This window comes from Rosa chinensis, chromosome 6, assembly GCF_002994745.2.
Source record: "Rosa chinensis cultivar Old Blush chromosome 6, RchiOBHm-V2, whole genome shotgun sequence".
Taxonomy (NCBI): Eukaryota; Viridiplantae; Streptophyta; class Magnoliopsida; order Rosales; family Rosaceae; genus Rosa; species Rosa chinensis.
In genome coordinates, this window is record NC_037093.1 from 41479887 (window position 1) to 41502903 (window position 23017).

The 23017-nt window shown below is 38.1% G+C and overlaps 2 protein-coding genes and 1 long non-coding RNA gene across 4 annotated transcripts; 2 read left to right on the plus strand and 1 right to left on the minus strand.

Annotated features, from left to right (window-relative positions):
- Nucleotides 1-4082: 4082 nt before the first annotated feature.
- On the minus strand, nt 4083-7177 carry LOC112168986. 2 transcript variants are annotated; one of them, XM_024305921.2, is made up of 4 exons: nt 7087-7177; nt 4935-5002; nt 4654-4834; nt 4083-4489 (listed from the first exon to the last, which is right to left on the minus strand). In XM_024305921.2, the coding sequence occupies exons 2-4, from the start codon at nt 4994-4996 to the stop codon at nt 4370-4372; spliced, it is 363 nt and encodes a 120-aa protein (XP_024161689.1). In that variant the 5' UTR covers nt 4997-5002; nt 7087-7177; the 3' UTR covers nt 4083-4369. The 2 variants fall into 2 exon arrangements, with proteins under 2 accessions (XP_024161689.1, XP_040364058.1); XM_040508124.1 differs by lacking the exon at nt 7087-7177 and adding an exon at nt 6864-7023.
- A 483-nt stretch (nt 7178-7660) lies between these two features.
- LOC112169676 (nucleosome assembly protein 1;2-like) lies at nt 7661-11738 on the plus strand. The gene is made up of 10 exons (XM_040508544.1): nt 7661-7775; nt 7868-8007; nt 8154-8157; nt 10344-10408; nt 10497-10687; nt 10827-10968; nt 11039-11082; nt 11270-11320; nt 11412-11520; nt 11670-11738. The coding sequence occupies exons 1-10, from the start codon at nt 7661-7663 to the stop codon at nt 11736-11738; spliced, it is 930 nt and encodes a 309-aa protein (XP_040364478.1).
- A 345-nt stretch (nt 11739-12083) lies between these two features.
- LOC112169405 lies at nt 12084-13600 on the plus strand. The gene is made up of 4 exons (XR_002924648.2): nt 12084-12173; nt 13200-13280; nt 13379-13439; nt 13532-13600. It is a non-coding gene; the product is annotated as an uncharacterized LOC112169405 (long non-coding RNA).
- Nucleotides 13601-23017: the final 9417 nt, after the last annotated feature.

Sequence of the window (23017 nt, forward strand, 5' to 3'; positions counted from 1 at the left end):
AGGCCAATCTGCTCTTCGTTGACATTCTTCAACAGAGCGAGGTTCGATATCATCATATTCTATAATTCTTTTTGCAATATGATATGCAAATGCATCATCAATTGCCATAGAATTTCTATCCATCATCTCATGTACACTAGTGTAATTTATGGAGATCTCTCTATTCTCTGGAGTTGGTTCTGACATTGGAGCGTCCCCCAATGATTTCTCTTGGACATAACCATAATCCCAAATATTATCATGAGATGGATTATTCACATCGATGATTAATGGATTATTCTGTGCCAAACTCGCTTTCTTTCTTGGGCGAGAATCCATCGAACCTATGGGCCTCCCGCGCTTCCTGGCAGGAGCCATGGGCCTAGCCAAAACGTCACCATCACTGTGAGAGGGGACGTTGGCGCCATGCTCATGTACTCTTGAGTTGGCGTCATGTCCTCTCGTTTTAGGGACATTAATCCTTGCAGGCACGTTTGCAGTAGGTATGTGTGATCTCGTCACTTTAGCGATATCAGAAAATGCATCAGGCATCGATTCTGCTACTTTTTGAAGATCGAGAATTCTTCGCACTTCAATTTCGGACTGTGCGGTTCGGGGATCAAGATGAGACAGAGTGGGGACAGACCAAGATAATTCATGTCGTTCCTGTTGAACATTGATGTTCTTATCTCCCCCTAACAACGGGAAGACTGTCTCATCGAAGTGACAATCCGCAAATCTAGCGGTAAAGAGATCGCCTGTCAAGGGTTCTATGTAGCGGATAATCGTTGGAGAATCATATCCAACATAAAGGCCTAATCGTCTTTGAGGACCCATTTTGGTGCGCTATGGCGGCACAATAGGCACATATACTGCACACCCAAATATGCGTAAGTGTGAGACATTAGGCTCATACCCAGTCACCATCTGGGACGCAGAAAAGGGTTAAGTGGCAGTGGGCCTCAGACGAATAAGCACAGCTGCATGCAATATTGCATAGCCCCAAGCAGAAATAGGGAGATTGGTGCGCATTACCAATGCCCTAGCGACCATTTGTAGTCGTTTAATGGCGGCTTCTGCGAGACCATTTTGGGTGTGAACATGAGGAACAGGATGTTCAACATCAATCCCAATGGACATGCAATAATCATCAAAAGTCTTTGATATAAACTCTCCAGCATTGTCTAATCTGATAGACTTAATAGGATGATCAGGGTGGTGAGCCCTTAACTTAATTATTTGTGCTAGGAGTTTAGCAAATGCAGCGTTCCTTGTGGACAATAGCATGACATGTGACCAGCGTGTCGATGCATCAACCAATACCATAAAATATCGAAATGGTCCGCATGATGGTTGAATAGGTCCACAAATATCACCTTGGATTCTTTGCAAGAATGGTATATTTTCTTTGGTGTCCTTTGCATAGGATGGTCTCGATCCTAACTTTGCTAAAGAGTAGGCTTTGCAGAACGAATGATGGGCTTTAGAAACAACAAATGAGGATTTTGGTTGAGCCACGAAGTCACAATTGACTTTAGAAGCAAAATGTGGAGTAGAAAGAGCATTGGTGGCGTCAATGCCACCTTGAGGCCGTAGGGGAACGGCGTAGCTGGCCAAGGATGGCCGGTCCTGGGGGTGAACAGCGCCGTGAGGCGCAGGTGCTCTTTCGGTGTCCAAAATCCAATTTTTACTTCTTTTCGTTCTGAAAAATGGATGTCCGTGTGAAGTCTTTAATATACGGATCATCATGTCACGACCTGGGTGTCCCAAACGGTCGTGCCAAAGCCTATATGTGTCGGAATCCCATAAATCATCTCTCATGACATGGTTGGATTCAATGACTCGAATAGTGGTTGCATACAACCCACTAGAGCGACACATAAATTTCTCTAATACTCGTTTATGTCCGTAGTCATTAGAGATGATGCAAAGGAACTCTTGTCCATTCTCACATGAAAACCATTGGCTCTTATATCTTTGAAGTAATAAAGTTCGAAAAATATGTCCATGACATGAGATAAAATAAATCGATACTTTATTAATAATAGCCAATGATTACATCAAAGTTTCGTGACCATAATCTAATCCAAAGTAAAATCAAACATTAGACAAATTGTAGTCACTCAATTCGTTCGGTAATTCCAATTAAATATGATCAGGGAAGTAGAGAGAGATGTCGGTGGAGCAAAGCTCTCTTAAGTATCACTAATCTCAATTACTTTCCTAGACATCATACTTAATTGAGTACGCCTACAGGAAAAGCGATAATCCAATAAGTCATTTTATTGATTAAGGCATAATTGCCATTACATAATTCTTGGAAATTAAAAGACTATTCTAAATAAAAATCTGCGGCATTCTATCTTCATCGCCAGATTTAAAGTCTTTTATAGCTCGATATATTACCATTGATCAGGTACTCCATAAAATATCATGAAGAGGATGCTCTCTTGATTGAGTTGTATTGACACAATACATATGGTCCCTAGAACCAATGGCGTTGGAATAGTGCAATCATGGCCAAAAATGGCGCCATGGTGTCCAACCCTATACCCTCAACGTCATGACTCCTATGGTCACGTTAGGGTTTTCTCAATCAATTTGTTATTTTTTGTTTTTCCACAAGCATGCATAAATAATATGATGCAGAGAGCCTCCGAACAATATTTCATAACTCTTTCAAAGTTATAGTGAAGCAGATATTATTCCATCGTGCTTCTATGTTCAGAAAGTTGTGAATGTTACTAAAACGTTCACTAGGCGCAACCCAAAGGTTGTTAGCGTTATCCTCATTCATGTACTCAAACTAGAGAGCCATCTTCATGTGGCGCTTCATCAAGGTAAATGCCCTGGAATTTTCTATCTCAGTTTGTGAGTTTTGAGCGGTTCCTTTAGAACAGGGCTCTTGGATTGTAGGCAAATAAATATCCCGTGCCCGTAGAATCCAATGGAGTAAAATCGAGCTCGTTCAAGTCTTACATCCTGAAAGGAAAGCAAGAACGTATTAGTTTCGGAGTCAATGCTTCCACGAAAACTAATATAAGATTTTTGAGCCGTAATGCTACAAAGAAATCGATTTCCAAGAATATTTGGATTAGACCGAAATAATGATGTTTAAATGGTCAAAATCTATGCTCACGAACGCTCTTAGTCCGTAGCTTACGAACGCTCTTAGTTCGTTAAATCGATGCTTACGGACGCTCTTAGTCCGAAGTCTTACGAACGCTCTTAGTTCGTTAATTACGTGAATCCCCACGATTCCGCTTTCTCAAGAATCGAACCCACGTTATAAGAAAGGTGGAATGTAGAAGAAGGGAGGTTGCAAGTCCCCGAAGAAAAAGGAGGAGGAAATTAAATTTCAAAAGTGGCAACTTTAACTTAGAACTTACTTGATGAAATTCGGAACAGATTCTCTTCTGAATAGCTTGCACTTCAATTGGTGTACCGGTCTCAAAACAACTCCGATAAGGCTAAAATTTGGAGGTCAGATGGAAGAGACAGAGACGAACAACTTTGATGAAGAAAGGATTTTGATCTGAGGTTCCGAACTAGATGTTTCGAGGCTTGCAAGAAGACGGATGTGCACAGGAACGGGAAAAAGATGCAGTGGGTGTGCGTTGGCTTGTTTGCGCAGCAGTGATGCTTTGATGGCAGCAGGCTGGAACGCAGGGCTGCAGGGAGGGGGCAGTAGGGGCTGCTGTGCAAGGTTGCAAGCACACGGGCGCGCGGGCTGCAGCGAAGGCTCGGCTAGCTCGGGCTAGGGGCTGCTTTGTGAATGAGTTTTGGTTTTCTGTTTTGTGGTTAGAGTCGTGCTGATAACGTGTTTAAGGAAAAAGAGATTCAAGAGAAATTGTAGAAAGAATTGTGTATTATTATTGAGAATATGAGCCCTATATATAGGGATTACAAAGTGCTAGTTCTAATGTTACAAGGAATACCAATCCGTGTAGGATTGGGAAATCTAGAACCTTCTCTCCTATTGCTACTCCTAGTTTGATAAGGCACACTAAATCGATATTCCTTCAACAGGTAAAACATTTTCAGGCATTCTTACTGCATATGACAGAACAGAAAGCCTAAACCCTAAAAGAAAACAGAAAAAATTACTGCCATACTGTGCAACCCTTTGCATTATAAAGAAAAAGAAAACACAGGTAACTACTTTTTTCTTATCATAATCACTGAGAAATCTATAAAAGCCAAAATATTTTCCAAGTTCAGCACATAATTTTCTTTGAGTATAAGTAGAATGTGAATAGAAAGTAAGACGTCTGAGGAGATTGTGAAGCCAAACGTGCCCCAATCTGCTGCTGGGAAGCCTCAGGTGCCTCACAAAGGCTCTGTCGAAATACAAATGTCAAAAAGTGGGGAAATCGTCAGACCTAGAATTCTACTCATTTCTTCCTCCAACATTTGCATCGTAATTATTATGTGAGACACTCCCCAAGAGGAAATCCAGAGAATATCCACCATCACCTTTGGTAGAGTGGACTTCCGTTGAGGGTTGTTCCTACGCTGAAGAAAATCAATATGAACACCTTTTAACAACAGATTTCGTGCATAACTAAAACTCCTATTCCACAGCAATCAAGACCAATTAATGTTCCTAATGTGGCTTACAAGATTAGCTTTCAAAATTAATATTGGCATAATAAGTGATCAAACGCATCTCACCTGAGCTTGATATTCTTTTATAAGTGCAGCCCTGAGACTTTTTTTTGTAAGCGCACCATCTGACATATTCTTTGATATACGCTTCCACTTTTCTGAATGCTCTGATGGGTCCTCCAATGCTCTGTGTTCTGCAATAAGCTTTATTCCATTATATATATCTCTAGCTTTAGCATTGGCAATGCTGCAGATGAACTAATGCGTCAGGAACTCAGGATAATAATAATGATAATTCAAGAAGTATTCAGAAATCAGAATAGAGATGACTGTTAGTGTAATTTTACCGTGGTATATCATTCTCCTTCTTCTTCTTCTTATATTCAGCTAGTCCCTCGTGGTCCACCATGATAGACTGAAAAGATGATGAACAGAAAAGATTAATAAGTAATAACCGGCAAATCACTTACACGCTTGACAATCCTGAAAAGACTAAAATTCCAACACATTTTATGAGAAGTGCATCAAAATTTTCCAAATTCCGTAAATCAACCCTAATAATACTATAGGCCTTCTCCTTTGTGGGATTCTGTCTCTGCTATTTTATGGGTGTTGGTCTTTCTTCAATGTGTTAGTGAACAGGAAGGCTTGGATTACTCAGTCACTAGTTCTTTCTTCTCAAAAGAAAACTCTGGGTTTGTGTTGTCTAAGGTATACAATAACCGAGTGATCATCTTCAATTTGGTTTTGGAATAAACAAACATGCAGTTTCACATCTAGTTTCAATGACCGATTTAATAAAACGAAAAGCCAGCATTGACATGAATGATCGATCAGTGGCCATTATCAACTACTACATTTACCTTGCTATTAAATATCGTTGCTATTATGTACAGAGAGTCGGAACGGGGTTCCTCAAACAAAAAAGGGTTTTGGTAGCCTTTCCTAAATTTTCTTTTATCTGTTCTCAAATAAGATTGACCTAAAAGTTTCAGCAATGGAAAAAACAGAAAATTGAAAAAGAAGGGGGGTGTATTGTATATGGAATTAGTGGAATTTTTAAAGAAATCTATGGAATTTAAAAGTTTGGGTGTGTTCAATATAGACTTTTAACAGTCTATGAAAGTCTTGAGGTATTCAATTAGGATTTTTAAAGACTTCATGAATTCCACCAAAATCTAGGGGTATTCAATTAGGACTTTTAAAAATGAATAAAAGTACAGAGGTATTCAAAATATCATTCATAGTTATGGAATTAGAAAATCATTGGTGATCATGGACTTTGTAGTGTTAACTATACATACCAAACTCCAATAATTTTCCAGCCTCCAGACCAAAGATTTCAAAAACTCTATCAAAGTTTCCTCTTCAAAAAAAAAAAGAAAAAAAAAATGTCTATCAAAGTTCTTCTCTCTACGCACGAAGAAGTTTGTCATTCATTATCTCTCTTTCTTAATTTTTTGTCTTTTCTCTAATCTTTTATGATATCAACCTTTTTTATACCCAAAATGTTCATTGTAGTTGTTGAATGCGATTTTGTTTTGTTTTTTTTTTTTTTTCAATTGTGATACTTCGAACCCTAATAGCAATAAAAATGATTTATGAAACCCTAAAACTCAAATATTGTGGTCTAACCCTAAAACCTTGAACCATACTAAATTTTATCTTATTAATTAATTATTCTCATTAATTTGAATTTATATTATGGTTCAAAAAAAAGTTGAACAATTGAATTTCAATTGATTGATTATAGATCAAGACATTGACCAATATTGTTACAATATATGTTAATCGACGAAAACAAAATTGATGAGAATAATTAACCATGAACATCAAGTGATCTATATTGTATATTTATGTTGTTGGGAGATTAGGAATGAGAACAAACTCGCTAGACAGACTAACAATCATTTATTTGAGTCAATTTCTATTAGAAGATACTGGAGCATTGAAGAGACAACAAATTATTATTTTGTTTTGTGTTTGGGCTGCTTTTGTTTTATTTTTTTTATTTTTTGTTTTTTTTTTTTTTTAATATTTTGTACATCCTAGGAAATATGTAGAAATCATTCATAATAAAGTATATAAATTTTCATGAATCAATAAAATGAATTAATAAAAGTCTGTTGCTAAAATCAATGGTTTTAAGAAATCCATAACAGTCTATCAACTTTTTAAAGAGTTTGTGGACTTTTCAAAAAGTCTGTCATTTAAAAGAAGTCTGCACAAATTCAAATACAATACACCCCCCTAAGAGTGAGAGAGGGAGGGAATACATTGGCGCAGTACCTAAATTGCGATTGAGACCTGATGTTTCTCTCCATGGCACACCACATTCTGAATCTAGGGATTATGATTCCATTGACTTGCTCTTGATTCAAAACATGATCGATGAAAGAGAGCAATTTGGTTATGGTTTTGATCAAACTCACATAAAGCTAAAGGAGGTCAAACGAAAAAAGTAGTTGGAATAAATGGGTCTCTCATCATCGATCTTTCCTGAACAAATCGACGGACCACAATCACCAGAGGCGCTGTTGGACTTGACCATATCGTCGTTGCTCAATCCCGTTGTGAGAGAGAAAGAGAGACTTAAAAGAAAGCTAAAGATCTTGGATATACTTGAGATCTCTGGTCTTTTATACAAAGAAAAATAAATAAATAAATAAAAAAAGAAGAAGAAGAAGTTCAATTGATAAAATTTCAGTAATTAGTTTTCTATTTCACCCTTCTGCAAATCTGTATTTGATGCTATTCCTGATCCCGGACATTTTTTTTGTTGGAAGGAATCGCCGTTCCTTTTTTTTTTTTTTTTTGGAAACCTTAAATCCACCTTCCTTATTAGGAAACCCAAAATTATAAACAAGTATGGTCATAGGCCTCTCTCTCTCTCTGCGTTTCTCTATCTCTTTGACCCCATCTCTTCATCCCCGACGCGTTTTAGGGTTAATTCTAGGGTTGTGCGAATTCTTGTTTGTTTGATTCGAAAGTAGTGTTCGTAGGGTATCTTTTCTTTTCATCTTCAAGGCCTCTAGGGTTTTAGCTTCATCTACCTGTGTGCTTAAGAATCAAAATGAGCATCGGCTCCATCGAGACCTTCGAAGGTGTCCCCTTTGGCGGCAACTTGAACCAGAAAGGCCCCGCGAAACGAATATATGACCCCATGCCAAAGCCCGCGTTTAGAAACCGTATTGAGAAACTCAGATTGTTGTAGGCATGAGATGATATATCATATATCTACTTCATTTGTTTAACTTTTGTATTCTTTCAAATTGTTTAGTACATGTGAGTGTGACTGTGACTGACCTTCCTTTTCTCAATGTGCAGTTCGAGCATGACACAATGCAGAGACAGTATTTCAAGGACAGGGCAGCACTTGAAGCCGAGTTTCAACAATCTTGTCTACCTCTGCACAATCAGGTACTTACTTTGTGTGTATGTTGTTGATTTTCTTACTAGGTGTATGTAGAGAAATTTCAGCATTTGTTCTCAATGTTGGTCCATTAATTAGTGGTTGTACGAAATGTAGATACATAAATCTTCAATTTGAATAATCAATTTTGCAGATTTGTGATATCGTGAATACTGTGATATGAGCATTTTAATGCGACGTTTTAACTGCTACTTCCCTACATTTCCTGCGTTAGTCCCTTAAAGAAACTCTGTTTGGGGAAGTTTCCATTCTTCGATTGGGAAAGTTCCTAATTGTAGAAAGTTTACGTTTTGTAGTTTCTATTTCTCCTTTTTAGCAAGTTTCCCTTTTAGTTTAGGAAAGTTTCCATTTCTCACTTTTAGAAAGTTTCTATTTTTCAATTTTGGAAAGTTTCTATTTTCATTTTAGGAAAGTTTCTATTTTTAGTAATAGTTTCTATTTTCAGGTCCTCGGAGCTCAAAAGTGGAAATGAACTGACGAAAGGGAAGAGGAGCTAGCAAACGTTAAGAGGTGTGAAGATGAGACACAAAGGGCTACACAAATGAGCATAAATGAAGAAATAAGCTTTCCTGTCCCAACCAGGAAACCCTGTGCAAAAGTGGAAAGTGTACCAAGCAAGATTCCGAAGCTAACCAAGAGACTTGACCGAAATAATGAAGAAATGGCGTTGGAAGATGACAATGCTTGAAGGTGACGCAACATGGCCCAAGAACTCTCTAGATTAACTTGGATTTTCGGCAAAATGGATAAAAGCCCATAAAAGCTCATTGGAATTAGGGTTTGTGATGCATAAGAGATGTTGTTGGAGGGTTTGCTGTGAAATACCAAAGAAAATAGAGAGAGTTGGCGTGAAAATCAAAGAGAAAATAAAAGATTACGCCAAGAGATTTTCTAGGGAGAAGTTTAAGGAAAGAAGAAGTGTGGACATCAAGAAAAAGCTCAAAAGGCGTCTAGATACATTCCCTACTTTCTCTAAAGAGTTTTGGCCGAAATTGAAGTATAAAATTAGAAAATATCTTGTATATTTCGGCAACTAAATATTAAGGAGGTATTTTCGAGAGTTTTGATTGGTTGGACCACATCACAGGGCTTATTTGGCAAGTTATCATTGGTGGAAGCTATGTGGAATTATTAAATTAATTCCTTGGAAAATAAAAGAAGAATCAAGAACTTGGAGAGCACTCTTGCCGTTCCCTATATATACTCCCTCTCCCTAGACGTCTCACACACCTCACAATTCAGAAAATACTCTCTCCATAACGTCAAGTTCTCTCTCCATCCTCTAGTGCATTCAACGTTTCAAGCAAGGAAGAAGAAGAAGAAGAATGAGCCGTGAGCATCATCATCCATTCTCCACCTTGAAGCTTGCTTTCGAGATTCAAGAATCCAACCGTTTCATCCTGCATCCTCATCTCCATCCACAGTGTAATTCAACCTTTTTCTTTGTTACCTTGTTTGGTTTCGTTGGAATTGCTGTAGTTGACATTGATGTTTGAACAAAGTTTAATTCTGATATTTTATGATTGAATGAAGATTTCGATTTCTATGATTGTGATTCTTTAGTTGCTTTTGTGAGTTTGTTCAATTAGATTTGCTTAATTGATATCTTTTATGTGTTTATCTTATGTGGTTCGAAACATCTAAGGTTTGCATGTAATTGGTGCTAGATTTAAGTTTATGATTCACCTAATAGTTTTGTGAACTTGAATCAAAAGTAATAAAGGTTTTGGACAAGAACCGAATTTAATTGAAAAGGATTGCAATTAGATGAACTTATTCATACTAAGTTGTGCACTTAAGTTGATAACCTTTCTTTATGCTTACTGCGTTGAACATGGCTTGATTAACTAGCTTTCTAGACTTTGATTGCATGTTTGATAGGATTGATCTTTGTGCTTTCACTTAGATTAATCAGTAAAGGAAAGTAAAATATGGGAAATCGTTTGCTTCAAATGTTTCACATGATCAACTTCTTTCTCATGACTTGGAAGAACAATTGTAGGGTTGATTCGAATTCGATTATGAACTTGGTTTTGATCTTTGTTTCTTATGTTTCATTCTTGTATTTGTGTTTTTGTATTTACTTAATTTTATTTCTTTCTTTTAATTTTCGAAACCTAAAACCTAAATCCCCCTTTTATTTCGTAAATGTGTATATATTTTATTTTGTTTTTGTAAATAATATACTTTGTTGTATTTTAATTCTTTATTTGTCTTACAATGACAGGTACGGTGTACCCTCAATCCCCAGAATAGAACGATCTCTATTTACTATATACTAACGATGACATTTTATAGGGTTAAATTATATGCTTGCTTTGAGCGTATCATATTGTTCCTTATTTTTGGCTCAAAGCTTTGACCAACAACAAAGTGCTACGTGCTAAGGTGATGGTTTTTTTTGCATAACCATTCTAATCTTTATATCAATCCCGTTATATGAGAAATTATTGACTTCTCTTCTCCTTTGAATTAGATTACTGAGCACGATGAACGAGCTCTTAAGTTTCTTAGAGACATCAAGTGGTCTAAAACAGATAGCCAAAGGGGGTTTGGTTTCAAGCTTGAGTTCTTCTTTGACAGCAATCCTTTCTTTCAAAATCCTGTCTTAACAAAGACTTATGACAAGATTGACAAAGATTTACCCATTTTAAGAAAAGCAATAGGGTAAGTTCCATCTCTCCCTTGCCTACATATGTTAACTAATCTAGTTTCCTAAGTTATAATTATGTTATGAGCAGAAAGGCAACCGCATGGTTGTTTGGATCTACTTAACAATAACTTGCTTGAAACTTGTGCTTTGTAGGACTGAGATAGAATGGTATAGCAGAACACGTTTGACACCAAATCTCAATGAGAAGAGGCTTTATGAGGGCACTAACAATTGGGGAAGTTTCTTCAACTTTTTCAGTCCACCCCAAGTCCCCAAAGTTATAGATGGAAAAGCGGTAAGATTTTTCTTCTTTACTTTTTGTATTTGACTCTCTGTGGTTTCTTATTTATTCTCTTGCTCAACAGGCCAAGGAAATCCAAAACCTTATGGAACAAGATTATGAAATTGGGTGAGCTCATAATTTATCTTTTATACTTTGACAGGTTTCTGAACTTATTAGGAGGGTGATTCCAAGTCATACTAGTATGATTCCAGATGATACATGTGTTCTTTAAATTCCCGAATTCTATGTTTGTTTGATGTTTGGAACTTCATACTGAGGTATTTCTCCTTTTTTTTCCTTATGTTCTTTGCAGGTCAACCATTCGAGAGGTCATTCCCTATGCTGTGTCATGGTTTGCAAAAAGGTAAAGAGAACTTTTTTCTGCTTTAAATTTTAATAGGCTCATCATCTTCTTTCATAGTTATCTGAAGTTCTCTCTCTCTCTCTCTCTCTAGTGTACCAACTTCTGCCACCTCTCTCCTCGGTAATTCACCTATCAGAATATCCAATCCTGCCTCTGGAGGAATTCTCAACGACCAGGCAGTGCTCCTGAGCGCTTTCAATGTTAGTAACCTAATTCACTATTAAAAAAAAAAAAACAAGACTGATATTTCACTGTTGTTGGCAACATGCAGACTTATCACCATTAGCTTTCCATTCCCCTACTTGCGGTTTACGTGTTTGATTAGTTGAGGGTTTTGGTATTTGCGCAGGATAAGATGCAGATTTTAGATGGGCAGGACTCCGTTATCCTCAGGGGCCTGGGAAATATCCAGGCATGATTATCACTATCTTGATTGGTCAAATTTTTTATGTTATTAATACTTCATTATTTGTAACTCTGTTATTGTTGATTTGTGGTTTATATGTTATTTTAAGTCAGTATCTTTGCTCAAATTTTGGTAATTCAGACTTTAGTATTTACAATTCTGTTTGTTGGTTGTTAAATAGCTATTATTTTTATTCAACTCAATATATTTGATATTATTTCAAATTGTTTAATACTAGATACCGACAGGAATGCCACTAATGTAATGATTGTTATTGATGAGTTATAGAAACTATTTGAAGTAGTTAATTATTTCAATTTGTTTAATACATGAGACTTGATTTTGAAACTTGCAGAGGAAACTTGATAAACTGGAGGAAGAGTTTTCAAAAAGAGAGGAGCACTTAGAGCCAAGTATGAAGAATTGTATGAATCTCTCTACAACAAGGTATCATGCATGCTGGTCTACATAATTATACATATGTATTAAAAAACCTTCACTATTTGTCTTTTAGAATTATAGAGTCTTAAGCGGATCAATCAGCATGTCACTTTTTTCACCCATTTTGACACTGGTTGATGAGTTTAGGTTGTAGAAACTCACCCAAACTAGAAATTTAAAACCTACATCTATCTGTCGGCCATTATCCCTGCTTGCAAATTGATCTGTGAGTGCATGTGCATTCATATGCTAGGAGGCTCATGCTTTGTATCTTTATGTGGGCATGTGCGTATTTAATTTCTATGATCATACTCTACTAAGTTCTTTCAGATCAGTTATTTTTTTGAATCTCTATGCGGGTGTATCTCAAATTTTAGTTGGGTGTTCCTGATTCCTCATTTTTTTTTTTTTCCATCTCTCTTTTTGGTTCTGTTGTCTTCTATGCCCATTCGGATGTCTGTTTTATTACAACAAAATATGATTGTGGAGTAGCGTTTACTTGAAGGGTTATTATTTTACACAACTGAACCACGTCCATTTATGTCACTGTACTCTGTCACATTATTTCTGTATTAAAGTTCACTCAAACTATGCTTTGGGCACAACACTTTTTTTAGTATCTTTGCAAAGTGCCACTATTTTCTACCGCAGTTGATTATAAACAAAACCCAGCAAAAGTTTGTCTCTCAGTGTCTGTGTGCGTGTGTGTATTAACTAGAAAATGCCAAACTAGCACCTGGTCTCTTGAGAACTTGTCTTTGACTGCATTTTAGTACTGGTATACAACTATTTGCTAGAATTTCAACCATGGAAGAAGAAGAAAGACGAAGAAAGGAGGAGGAAGGAAGAGAAACGCAGAGAGTTAAAAAACTACATTTTGACTGGAATGAGATTAAAACAATTACAGCAATTTTCTTTATATACTGTAAACCATATTACTATACTACCCTTAACACTATTGACGATCAGCTTATTCTATTTTTCTTTGCCATTCTTAGACTTAAAACGTGAGTTGTAATCATGAATTCGCAGCGATGCAGTATTGTAAACGGTGATGCTGGACCTGAAGGAGATTCTAATGAAGCTGCCACAAAGCAGGAGCCTGCAACCTGTGTTAGTGTTAACATATGTCTCTGGGTGCATTAGTTCAAAATGACTGGATTTTTTTTTTTTTACTTCATTAAAACTAAATTGCAATTTACATTTCCCAGAAATGCACTTGTGTAAAAGCTGTTACTGAACCAGATTTAGTTGCTTTCATACGCTCTAGAGGTACATGCTGATAATTCTCACCACCTTCGCTTATTAACAAATACCATTTATTATGATAAATTGTGCTTTATTATTGTTTTTCATATTTGCAGTGAATGGAGTGCCTGGATTCTGGCTCCATGCTTTATCAAAAAATAACTTGCTAACACGAGAGGTGATTGTTTCTGCAGAATGCTTCTCAACTTTGTTAGTTATACAAATTACTGCATTGATCAATTGTTTTCCCTCTTATCTTTTCAACCAGATTATTGGGCGTGACACTGAAGCTCTTGCATATCTTAGAGACATCAAGGGGTCCAAGATAGATGGTGACAACAAGGGATTTAAACTCGACTTCTATTTTGAACCTAATAACTTTTTTATGAACCCGGTTTTGACCAAGACATATCATATGGTTGATGAAGGTGTACCCATTCTAGCAAAAGCAATAGGGTAAGCACTAGGTCTATTCTCCTATATATTTTACAGTTTTGTTAGAATGAAGACTTGTGCATGGTTGTTTATATGTTCTAGACTATGATTTTGTTGGCCATGTGCTTTGTAGGACGGAAATTGAATGGTATCCAGGTCGTTGCTTGACAAAGAACACCATTGAGAAGAATAGTAAGAAAGGATCTTTTCCCAAACGAACTGAAAATCGTAAAAGTTTCTTCAACTTTTTCAGTACATATAAAGTCCTTGAAGATATTGATGCTGTTAGAAACCAAATGGAAATAGATTATGAAATTGGGTGAGTTCGCTACTTATCTCTCACCCTAACAGATTTCCGAAGTTGTTATTAGCTATGTGCTTAAGTTTTCCGGATTTTTATTTTCTTAGCTTTGTGAAGGACGTACTGGTTGACTTATTTCTTCCGTCTTGTTATTTGGCTGTTTCTTGGTTTACGGGGGAGGCTTGGAGAAGTACGGATGAATACAGTGACACTGAGGGTGATGATGACGAAGATGATGATGAGGATGATGAATAGACGAAAAGACAAAAAAGGAATGGCCACGAAAATAGTTTCTACAGGTTCAAAGTTATGTTTGTGCTTGTTAATCAGGGCAAAATCGTGGGATTTCAAGACTTGTTAATCGGGGCAAAATAAAATGTATTGCAGTCCCAAAGAAACTGCATCCTCCATCTAATGTTCTTTATGCTGACGACGTAATGATATTCATGCAAGGTGATTCAAGAGGGCTGCGTGCTCTCAATAGTACGCTACAAACTCTGGTCAAGTGGTAAATAAAGCTAAATCCTCAGTTTATTTGGGCAGATTTGCGAGAACTCGGGCCACTATAATTCAACATATTTTGGGCATCAGGGAAGGGAGTTTACCATTCAATTACTTAGGGGTTCCTATCTTTCTTGGAAGACCCAAGGCAACTCATTTTAGGTCCATTGCTGACAAGGTTCGTTGCAAACTAAGCGCTTGGAAAGGTTTGCAACTATCTCAGGCTGCTCGTCTGCAACTTATCTCGTTAGTTATTCAGAGTCAGCTCATTTATAGTTTTCATGTATATCTTTGGCCTCGGGTTCTTCTAACCAAGGTTCAAGGTTGGATGAGGAATTTTTTCTGGTCTGGGGATCCGTTGAAAAAAGGTGCTACTTTGATTTCCTGGAAGCAATGTTGTACGCCTAAAAAATGTGGAGGTTTGGGTTTAAGGGATATTTACACTTTAAATAGAGCTCTACTCTTAAAACGTTGCTGGGAGATGGTCAGGGGTGTCTTTGTTTCAGCTGCTTTTCTCAAAGACAGATTTATAAAAGATGACTTCAGTTTGTTCTCCTATCACCAACGTTCCTCAATGTGGCTAGGTTTACGTAAGCTTTGGCCTTCCATCATTGACAATATGAGATGGCTTGTTGGCAATGGGACAAAGGTTAATTTTTGGTTGGATAATTGGCTTGGCTACCCCATAGCCACGTCGCTGCAAATTGATCCATGCATAAAGTCGTTTCTTCGTGAAAGGGTTTGTGATTTCATTGAGCATCAACAGTGGGCTTTACCAGATAGCTTCTGCATGAATTTTCCTGAGGCTACTAGAGAGGTTTTAAAAGTTACGATTCCGGAAACGGTGATGGAGGACACTGCTATTTGGCAATCTACTCCTTCGGGTCAGCTAACGGCAAGAGAAGCTTTTGAATTCCTCTCAGGTCCTCATGTTTTGACGCCGTGGAGCAAGGCTATTTGGCATAAGGCAATTCAACCCCGTAAGAGTATTGTTTGTTGGAAGGTCTTTAACCTTAGATTACTTGTGGATGAGGTTCTTCAAAAGCGTGGCGTCCAACTTTGCTCTCAATGTTCTTTTTGTCATGCGGCGATTGAATCGATTCATCATCTCTTTATTGGGTGTACTGCTTTTCTAGATATGTGGAATTGGCTCCTTGCAGTTTTCAAGTTGCAGCGGACTCACCAGGATTCCATTCACTCCATTTTATCTTTGGATACTATAGATCGTCTTCCAGTGGCCTCAAAACTCCTTTGGAGGTTAGTGGTATGTAATTTAATTTGGTGCATTTGGATTGAACGTAACAAAATTAGATTTGAGGGGTTGGTGTTTAACTCTTTGAGATTCAAGCAATTCTTTTTTCTCACTTTCAAAGAATCGGCTGCTTGCTATTTTACTCCTTGTTCTAGACCTTCTAATGTGGCGCCGATCTTCTCTCTGCTGGGTGTTTCCCCATTGCGGGCATGCTCCAAAGTTTATACCTGTCATTTCGGATCCCCCTGCAACAGGTTGGATCAAGGTGAACACCGATGGGTCATTTTATGATCCTTCTCGAGCTGGTTTTGGAGGTGTTTTTAGAGATTTTGAGGGTTTTTTTTTGGGTGGTTTCTCTAATAAGGTTGTGGTTCCAAGCGCTATTGATGCAGAGATCCTAGCAGTCATTGAAGCTATCCAGGTCGCTTTGGTCCGTCGTTGGACTCATATTTGGTTAGAAACGGACTCTGTCTTAGTGCTTGCTTACTTCAGATCACCTAGTCTAATTCCATGGAGATTGCGTGTTCAATGGTTAAACTGTCTGAACCTAGCTACTCAATTAACTTTCCGGATCTCACACATTTATCGGGAAGGGAATGCTTTAGCTGACAAGCTTGCCAGATATGGTGCAATGCATGAGGGAGCAGTTTGGTGGAGAACACTGCCTCGCTCTTTTTCTGCAGAATATGGGAGGGATCTTAATTTAACAGTTAATTATAGGTTCTCTTGATTTTGTTGTTAGAGTTAGTTTGTGCTTCTTGCTTTTAGTTCATTCTTTTTGCTCAACGATTGTCAGTTCTGTTCGCTATTAGTTTTTTCTTGTACTGTACTCTCTTGGAAGGGGTTTTGGCCTAGTCCCCTCCTTCCCTCTGTACTCTCTCTTTCTATTAATAAAATTTCGAATAAGGGCGAGGAGTTGGCCCTTATTTCGCTTCCAAAAAAAATAAAATTATGTCTTTCTTCTTTTTTTTTTTTTTTTTTTAAAGGGGGCCGGGATGTCTGCTCTCAAGCCTTGATTAATGAAACTGCATAATTCAAGCTAAGGGAGGGCCATAAGTCTGAATCTCAGATTACAATAATTATAAAGAGAACAACTCGAAATAATAATAAGAGTCGCTACTAAATCTATGTAATTTACCAAGCAACAATTAGCAAAGAGTACTCAACTGAGTATTCCATTTTCTTTAACATAGCCGTGATATACCAGAAATATAACTCTATCCTGAATAATCATCGTTACAAATAGTTCAATTTTCCACTATTTTGTCGTACAGAAACAGATTTGGCGACACTTCATTTCATCCTACCACTAGGAGATTGCGTCCATTTGATCCAGCAAATAGCTTGTAGCCTTGTTAGGCCAGACAAGGCACACTGAGTCTGCATATCGAGACAAAACCCACATCTCCCTACTAAAAAGAGGTAGGGACTTATTATCGGCAAAGAGCCACGTCTAATTTAAACTAAAACATAATAAAACAAACAATAAAAATATAATGGGTCTAGAGCCCAGCAAGCCCAAGGCCAGACCCAAAACTCAATAGGCCCAAGCTTAAGTATCAGGTTGCAGAAGCCACCGCGCCACCATCTCGCATGAGCATCCCATGCCATCCCGCCACCGGTAGTAGTACCACCACCCCTTACCTCCCGCCGACTGAAAACGTCTCTCCCTCGATCATAACCCAAACTCGTAAACCAGATCAGATCCGCACCTCCCAAGATCTAATCCAATCCTACCAAACCAGATCGGGTCACAACCACTCAAGATTAAATCCAAATCTCCAAATACTGATTGGATTCAAGTCTCCCTAGATCAGAATCAAACCTCCCAATCTAAATAGAATCCAACCAATTCGATTTGAGCCCTACAATTCTCAACAGCGCCACCACATAGTCATTACCACCAAGCGACTTTCGATCCTGCAACACCACCTCAAACCACTCACCATGTCATTGGTGCTCCTCTCTGGTAAGGAGACCCCAGCCCCTCCTTCTTGCCATCTACCCACCGCCGCCCATTCCCGTCAACTCTTCCAAGCGACTTAGACAACAATGCCGTCACCCTGCAACCTCTACTCTGACCGGACCATGCATCACCGGACACTAAGCCCTTTCTGGCCCATCCGATAAAAATGCCGCAAGGGCAGGCTGTTGGACAAGACATGGTTCCCACTTTGCGTTTTCTCTCTCAGGCGGTTGGGGTTGTTTTTTTTTAAAGTTATGTCAATAGCTAGATGAGTTTGAGACTCCTACTATTGACTGATTTCCTTTCGAGTAAGTGACATGGAATTTGTGCAATAATAATTTCCTTGAAGCTTGTTTCTTTTAATTTTTTTATGTAGCAATTATTGAAGCCATTTCTATGGAAAGGTAAGATTGTGTCTTTGTAAGACATCTCATAAGACCTTGAAGATGAGCAATGGCCAAAGAAGATGGCAACCATAAGTATGCAAGAACTTGTAAGATGTCTTCCATTGAAAAAGAAATCTCTGGGGAACAAATGAGCAATGGCCCACCATAAATCCTAAAGGATATGTTGAAGTTGGTTCTGCTTGAACATAGGTATCAACTAACTGATGAAAATGCTTGTATAGTTTGAGCAAGAGACAACAAGTTCATATCTTCATAAACCAACCTTCAATATTCAAATATTTAAAAAAAAAAAAATCAGTTTGACTCTACTAGGTCATCTCTAATGGTCAAGGTCTAAAATAGACCATGGTCTAAATTTTTAGACCATTGGAAGGTATTATTCATCTAAACAATAAAGTTTGTAATTTTTCCAACTTCAATCGTTTGAGGTCTAACTTATAGACTCTAATATATTTCATTGTTTTTTGTATAATTTAAAATTATAAATGCTTTTAGTTATATTACTAATTCAAGTCTATTTAGTATTTATTTTTGAGACAAAATACAATTTTAATAATTGGAGAAATCTTACTACATTGTTAGATAAGATTTTCGAATCCGCGTGTCAGTTCACACACAAGTCTACAGATTATTGATTACATTTTTATCTGCACAAATCACTTCTTATCTTTATGCAATCTTATTAAATTTTCGGATAGGATATTACATACCACGTCGTTTTGCAACTAGTTATATGGATTTCAAATAAGTTTAGATTTCTACATGGCACGTGACAGGACCCGACCCAGGAATCACCCCAATTACCTGGATCGGAGCCTGCGGGGTCCACATTAAGCGAAATCCTACCGAAAATTCGGCAGAACCTCCCCTAAATATGGGCTACCCAAAATTCACAAACCTGGACATGCTTTCAACTATAACTTCTACTCAACCTATTATATCAAAATTACAATCCAAGCACATATATTACATCCGGAAAGTTCAAATCCCAACATAATCCTCCGTAAGCTACAACATCCATCAAACTTAAAAGAAAAGGTTTATCAGAGCAACACTAAACTAAGCCGATATCATACAAGGTAGGTTAAGTAATAACCTACGGACAAAAACGGAAGCGCTGATTTCCAAGTCCTTGAGCCTGGACGCACTCTCTGCTAATCTGAAATCTGGGCATTTGAAAACGAAGGGCCCAGGGGAAAACATATAAAATCCATTAGAGTGAGTGGACAAAATCGAAACTAGAATCAAAATAATTTATGGTATGCTTTCCCATTTCTCTTTTTAACAAAACCATCATGCAGCTAAACCCAACGAAGTTCCAACTTAATCCTTTTCCAAGAAACTCATTTGATGACTAGGAAGGACTGCTTCCTAGGCATCTCATGCCATCGGGGAGGGACTGCCACCCGATGACGCATCGGAAGGGACTGCCAACCGGAATAGGAGGCGGTGATTAGTTGGGACTGCCAACTAGCCACAGGTAGTAGACGGGACTGCCGACTAGCTACCTCAAGTCATCTGGAAGGGACTGCCAACCAGATGACGCATCGGATGGGACTGCCAACCGAACTGTAGTTTGGAAGGGACTGCCAACCAGACTATTACCTAGAAGGGACTGCCAACTAGGTAAGATACGCATGCGCCAAAACTGGCCTCCTTGTCAACTGCTTCCTTTTTTTAAATCCTTTATTTTCCACAAAGTCACATTTACTCGAATAACAATCCATTTCAAAATTTAATACCATGCTGCATGCATTATTTAAATAAAATAAAGGTCCACTCACAAGTGAGTCCCGCAGCTAACCCTGCTGCCTGCCTGTGTCCTCCTCGCTCGGGGGCTCAGTACGTCCTGTCACAATAGAATAGGATATAATTAACCATATAATGAAATACTCTCAAAACAACTCATTCCCCTCGGAATAAGCATCCGTTATTCACAAATTGTTATACAACCCCCACTCTTCAATTCGGATTTAAATTCTATAATTCCTTACAATCTCAAAGTCCTCTAACTCATACTACTCAACCGATTTTTAATTCGATTTCGCAATCATTCAAAGACTTCACTCAATCTAAATCTTCACAAGGGCCGTTCGATATCTTAATCAATTTAATCTCACCTCCTTCATCACAAATTACCACCAATCGATAATATAAATCCTTCCAAAAATTTCCACAATCATTCTTAATTTTTTCCTTTTTCTAATTCACGATTCCAACTCCACATTCTCAAATTCACTCTACTACCTAACAAATAATTCACAATAGTCCTTTAACAAGAGAATTCACCCAACACTACCAAAATGACAAATCCAACCACCATGTTCAACAATCCAAATCCAACAAAACCTCAATATCCAACAATTTCAAATTTAACACAAAACTCAGAGATTAAAATCAATACCAAACAACCTATCTATTCCAAAATCAACACCACAACACACCCAACCAATTCTAAACCTGCAACAGTCAACAATTTCCAACAAAACAACCCACACAAACAGTTAACTAGCTTAAAAACAACTCAACAATCTTCAACCCTGCAACAATAGCTGAAACTAGGCAGAAAGGGTCGAAAATTCAACCCAAAAATCTGAAAATTCGGTGTTTACTGTTCATCACCACACTTCAACATCAATCTCACTTCCACAAGCTAAAATGAGGTTGAAAACATATCTAGCACTTCACAGGAAACCAAAACCATGAAGATTTCCGGCCGAAACAGCCGGAAATCGAAGACCCAGTCGGAAATTCCCAAAACCCCCGATCGGCAATCCACCCGAAATAGCCCCAAACAAGGTTACCCAACGAAAAACTCTTACCTGAGGTGACAGAGGATGAGGAGAGGAGGCTGTGGTGGCCGGAGGCGAGCTCAACGACGTCCGGAGGTGGGGAAATCGGCCGGAAATTGGTTCCGGTGTGCAGAGACGGAAAGAAGAGAAGAAAACGGGGGAGGGGAGGTTTGATATCGGGTTCTCCCGATTCACTCTCTCTCTCTCCTTTTAATTATTCTATTTCCTCTTTTAAAAAAAAAAAAAAACAAAACTAATAATTTTAAAGGAAAATACCTTAAACTCTTAAATCACAACTTCCCGTAAAAACTCCCATCGAAACAAACTTCGTGTCCACGAACTCGATTTTTCGTATTCTACGACAATCTCAAATAAATTTCCTAATTTACCGGACTAAAGAAAAGTCACTCCTCGGTCAACCACGGTAAAAAGTAACTAGTAGGTACGGGGCATTACAGCACGTGTTATCTTCAACCGCAAATCTCAATAAAATGGGTAGTTTGGGTTGCATATCTCACCATCTCATCTACTTCCTCTCCAATCACTTTCATTACTTTTAGTTTTGTCATCAATTTCTTTAATGGATTCTAACTGGAATGTCACGTGGGAGGAGATGAGATTAAAATAGAAGGAAGTGAGACGAGGAGAGGAGGAAAAGCAAGAAGAAGCTGATGCGAGGCGAAGAGATACAACACAACTAGTGATAGCCATAACAAGTTGGTGGGATAATGAGCAACTCCTGCAACAACCACAATGGGGTGGCTCAGTTATAGGTTGAACTTATTCAAATCAACAGTGTGAGTTGTTCAACCAAAAGTTGTTGAATGATTACTTCGTTAAGGATATGGTGTACAGTGATGATAGTTTTAGACGCAAATACCAGATGAGGCGATATGTGTTCCTCCGCATACTAGACCATGTCCAGGCAGCAAACCCTATTTCAGACAGACACGTGATTGTACAGGCCAAACTAGTTTTTTGCCACACCAAAAGCTAACATGCGCACTTCGAATGCTTGCAACTGCATACTCTGCGGATTCACTTGATGAATCTTTTAGGATGTTTGAGCCAATAGCCATCGAGAACCTTAGTCAATTTTGTCGTACTATTGTCACGATCTACGAAAGTCACTACCTCCGTTCACCAACAACAAATGATTTGGATAGGCTTCTCAAAAGAGCTGAGAAGCAAGGGTTCCCTGAGATGCTAGGATCATTGCACTAAATGCACTGGCAGTGGAAGAATTGTCCAACAGTAGGGCAAGAAATCCCACAATGTTTCTTGAAGCTGTGGCAGATTTAGACAAATGGATCTAGCATGCTTTCTTTGGAATACCAGGAACCCAAAACGACATCACTGTCTTTGGGTATTCACCACTATTCGATGAAGGTACAATAAGTAATTCACCACAACTATCTTATGAGATTAACAATTACTGCCACAATATTGGATACTACCTTGCTGATGGCATATATTTGAAATGGGATACACTTGTCCAATCAATAAAGCGCCTCAAACTGAAGAGAAAGTGTATTTTTCTAAAAAACAAGAGTTGTATCGCAAAAATGTTGAAATGGCATATGAAAATCTTCAAGCATGATTTGTAATTCTTAGGCAGCTTGTAAGAGGGTAAGATAGGGCAAAACTTAATTCAATTATGTTTGCATGTATTACACTCCATAACATGATCGTGGAAGACGAGCGAGACCACTATTTTCAAGGGGAGTCAGATGATGGCGAAGCTGAATAGGTCTAGGAGAGCTTGGGCTAGAATTTATGATGGTTCAAATTTTCTTCACAATCCAAGAACTGGCCAAGTCTCAATGGAGGAATGCATGTTTCATTATACAATGATACGCTCACGTTCCATAAACAATGATTTGCAACAGGATCTTATTAAACATGTTTAGTCAAGACGAGGACAAAGTAGACCTCCGTAATATGGATG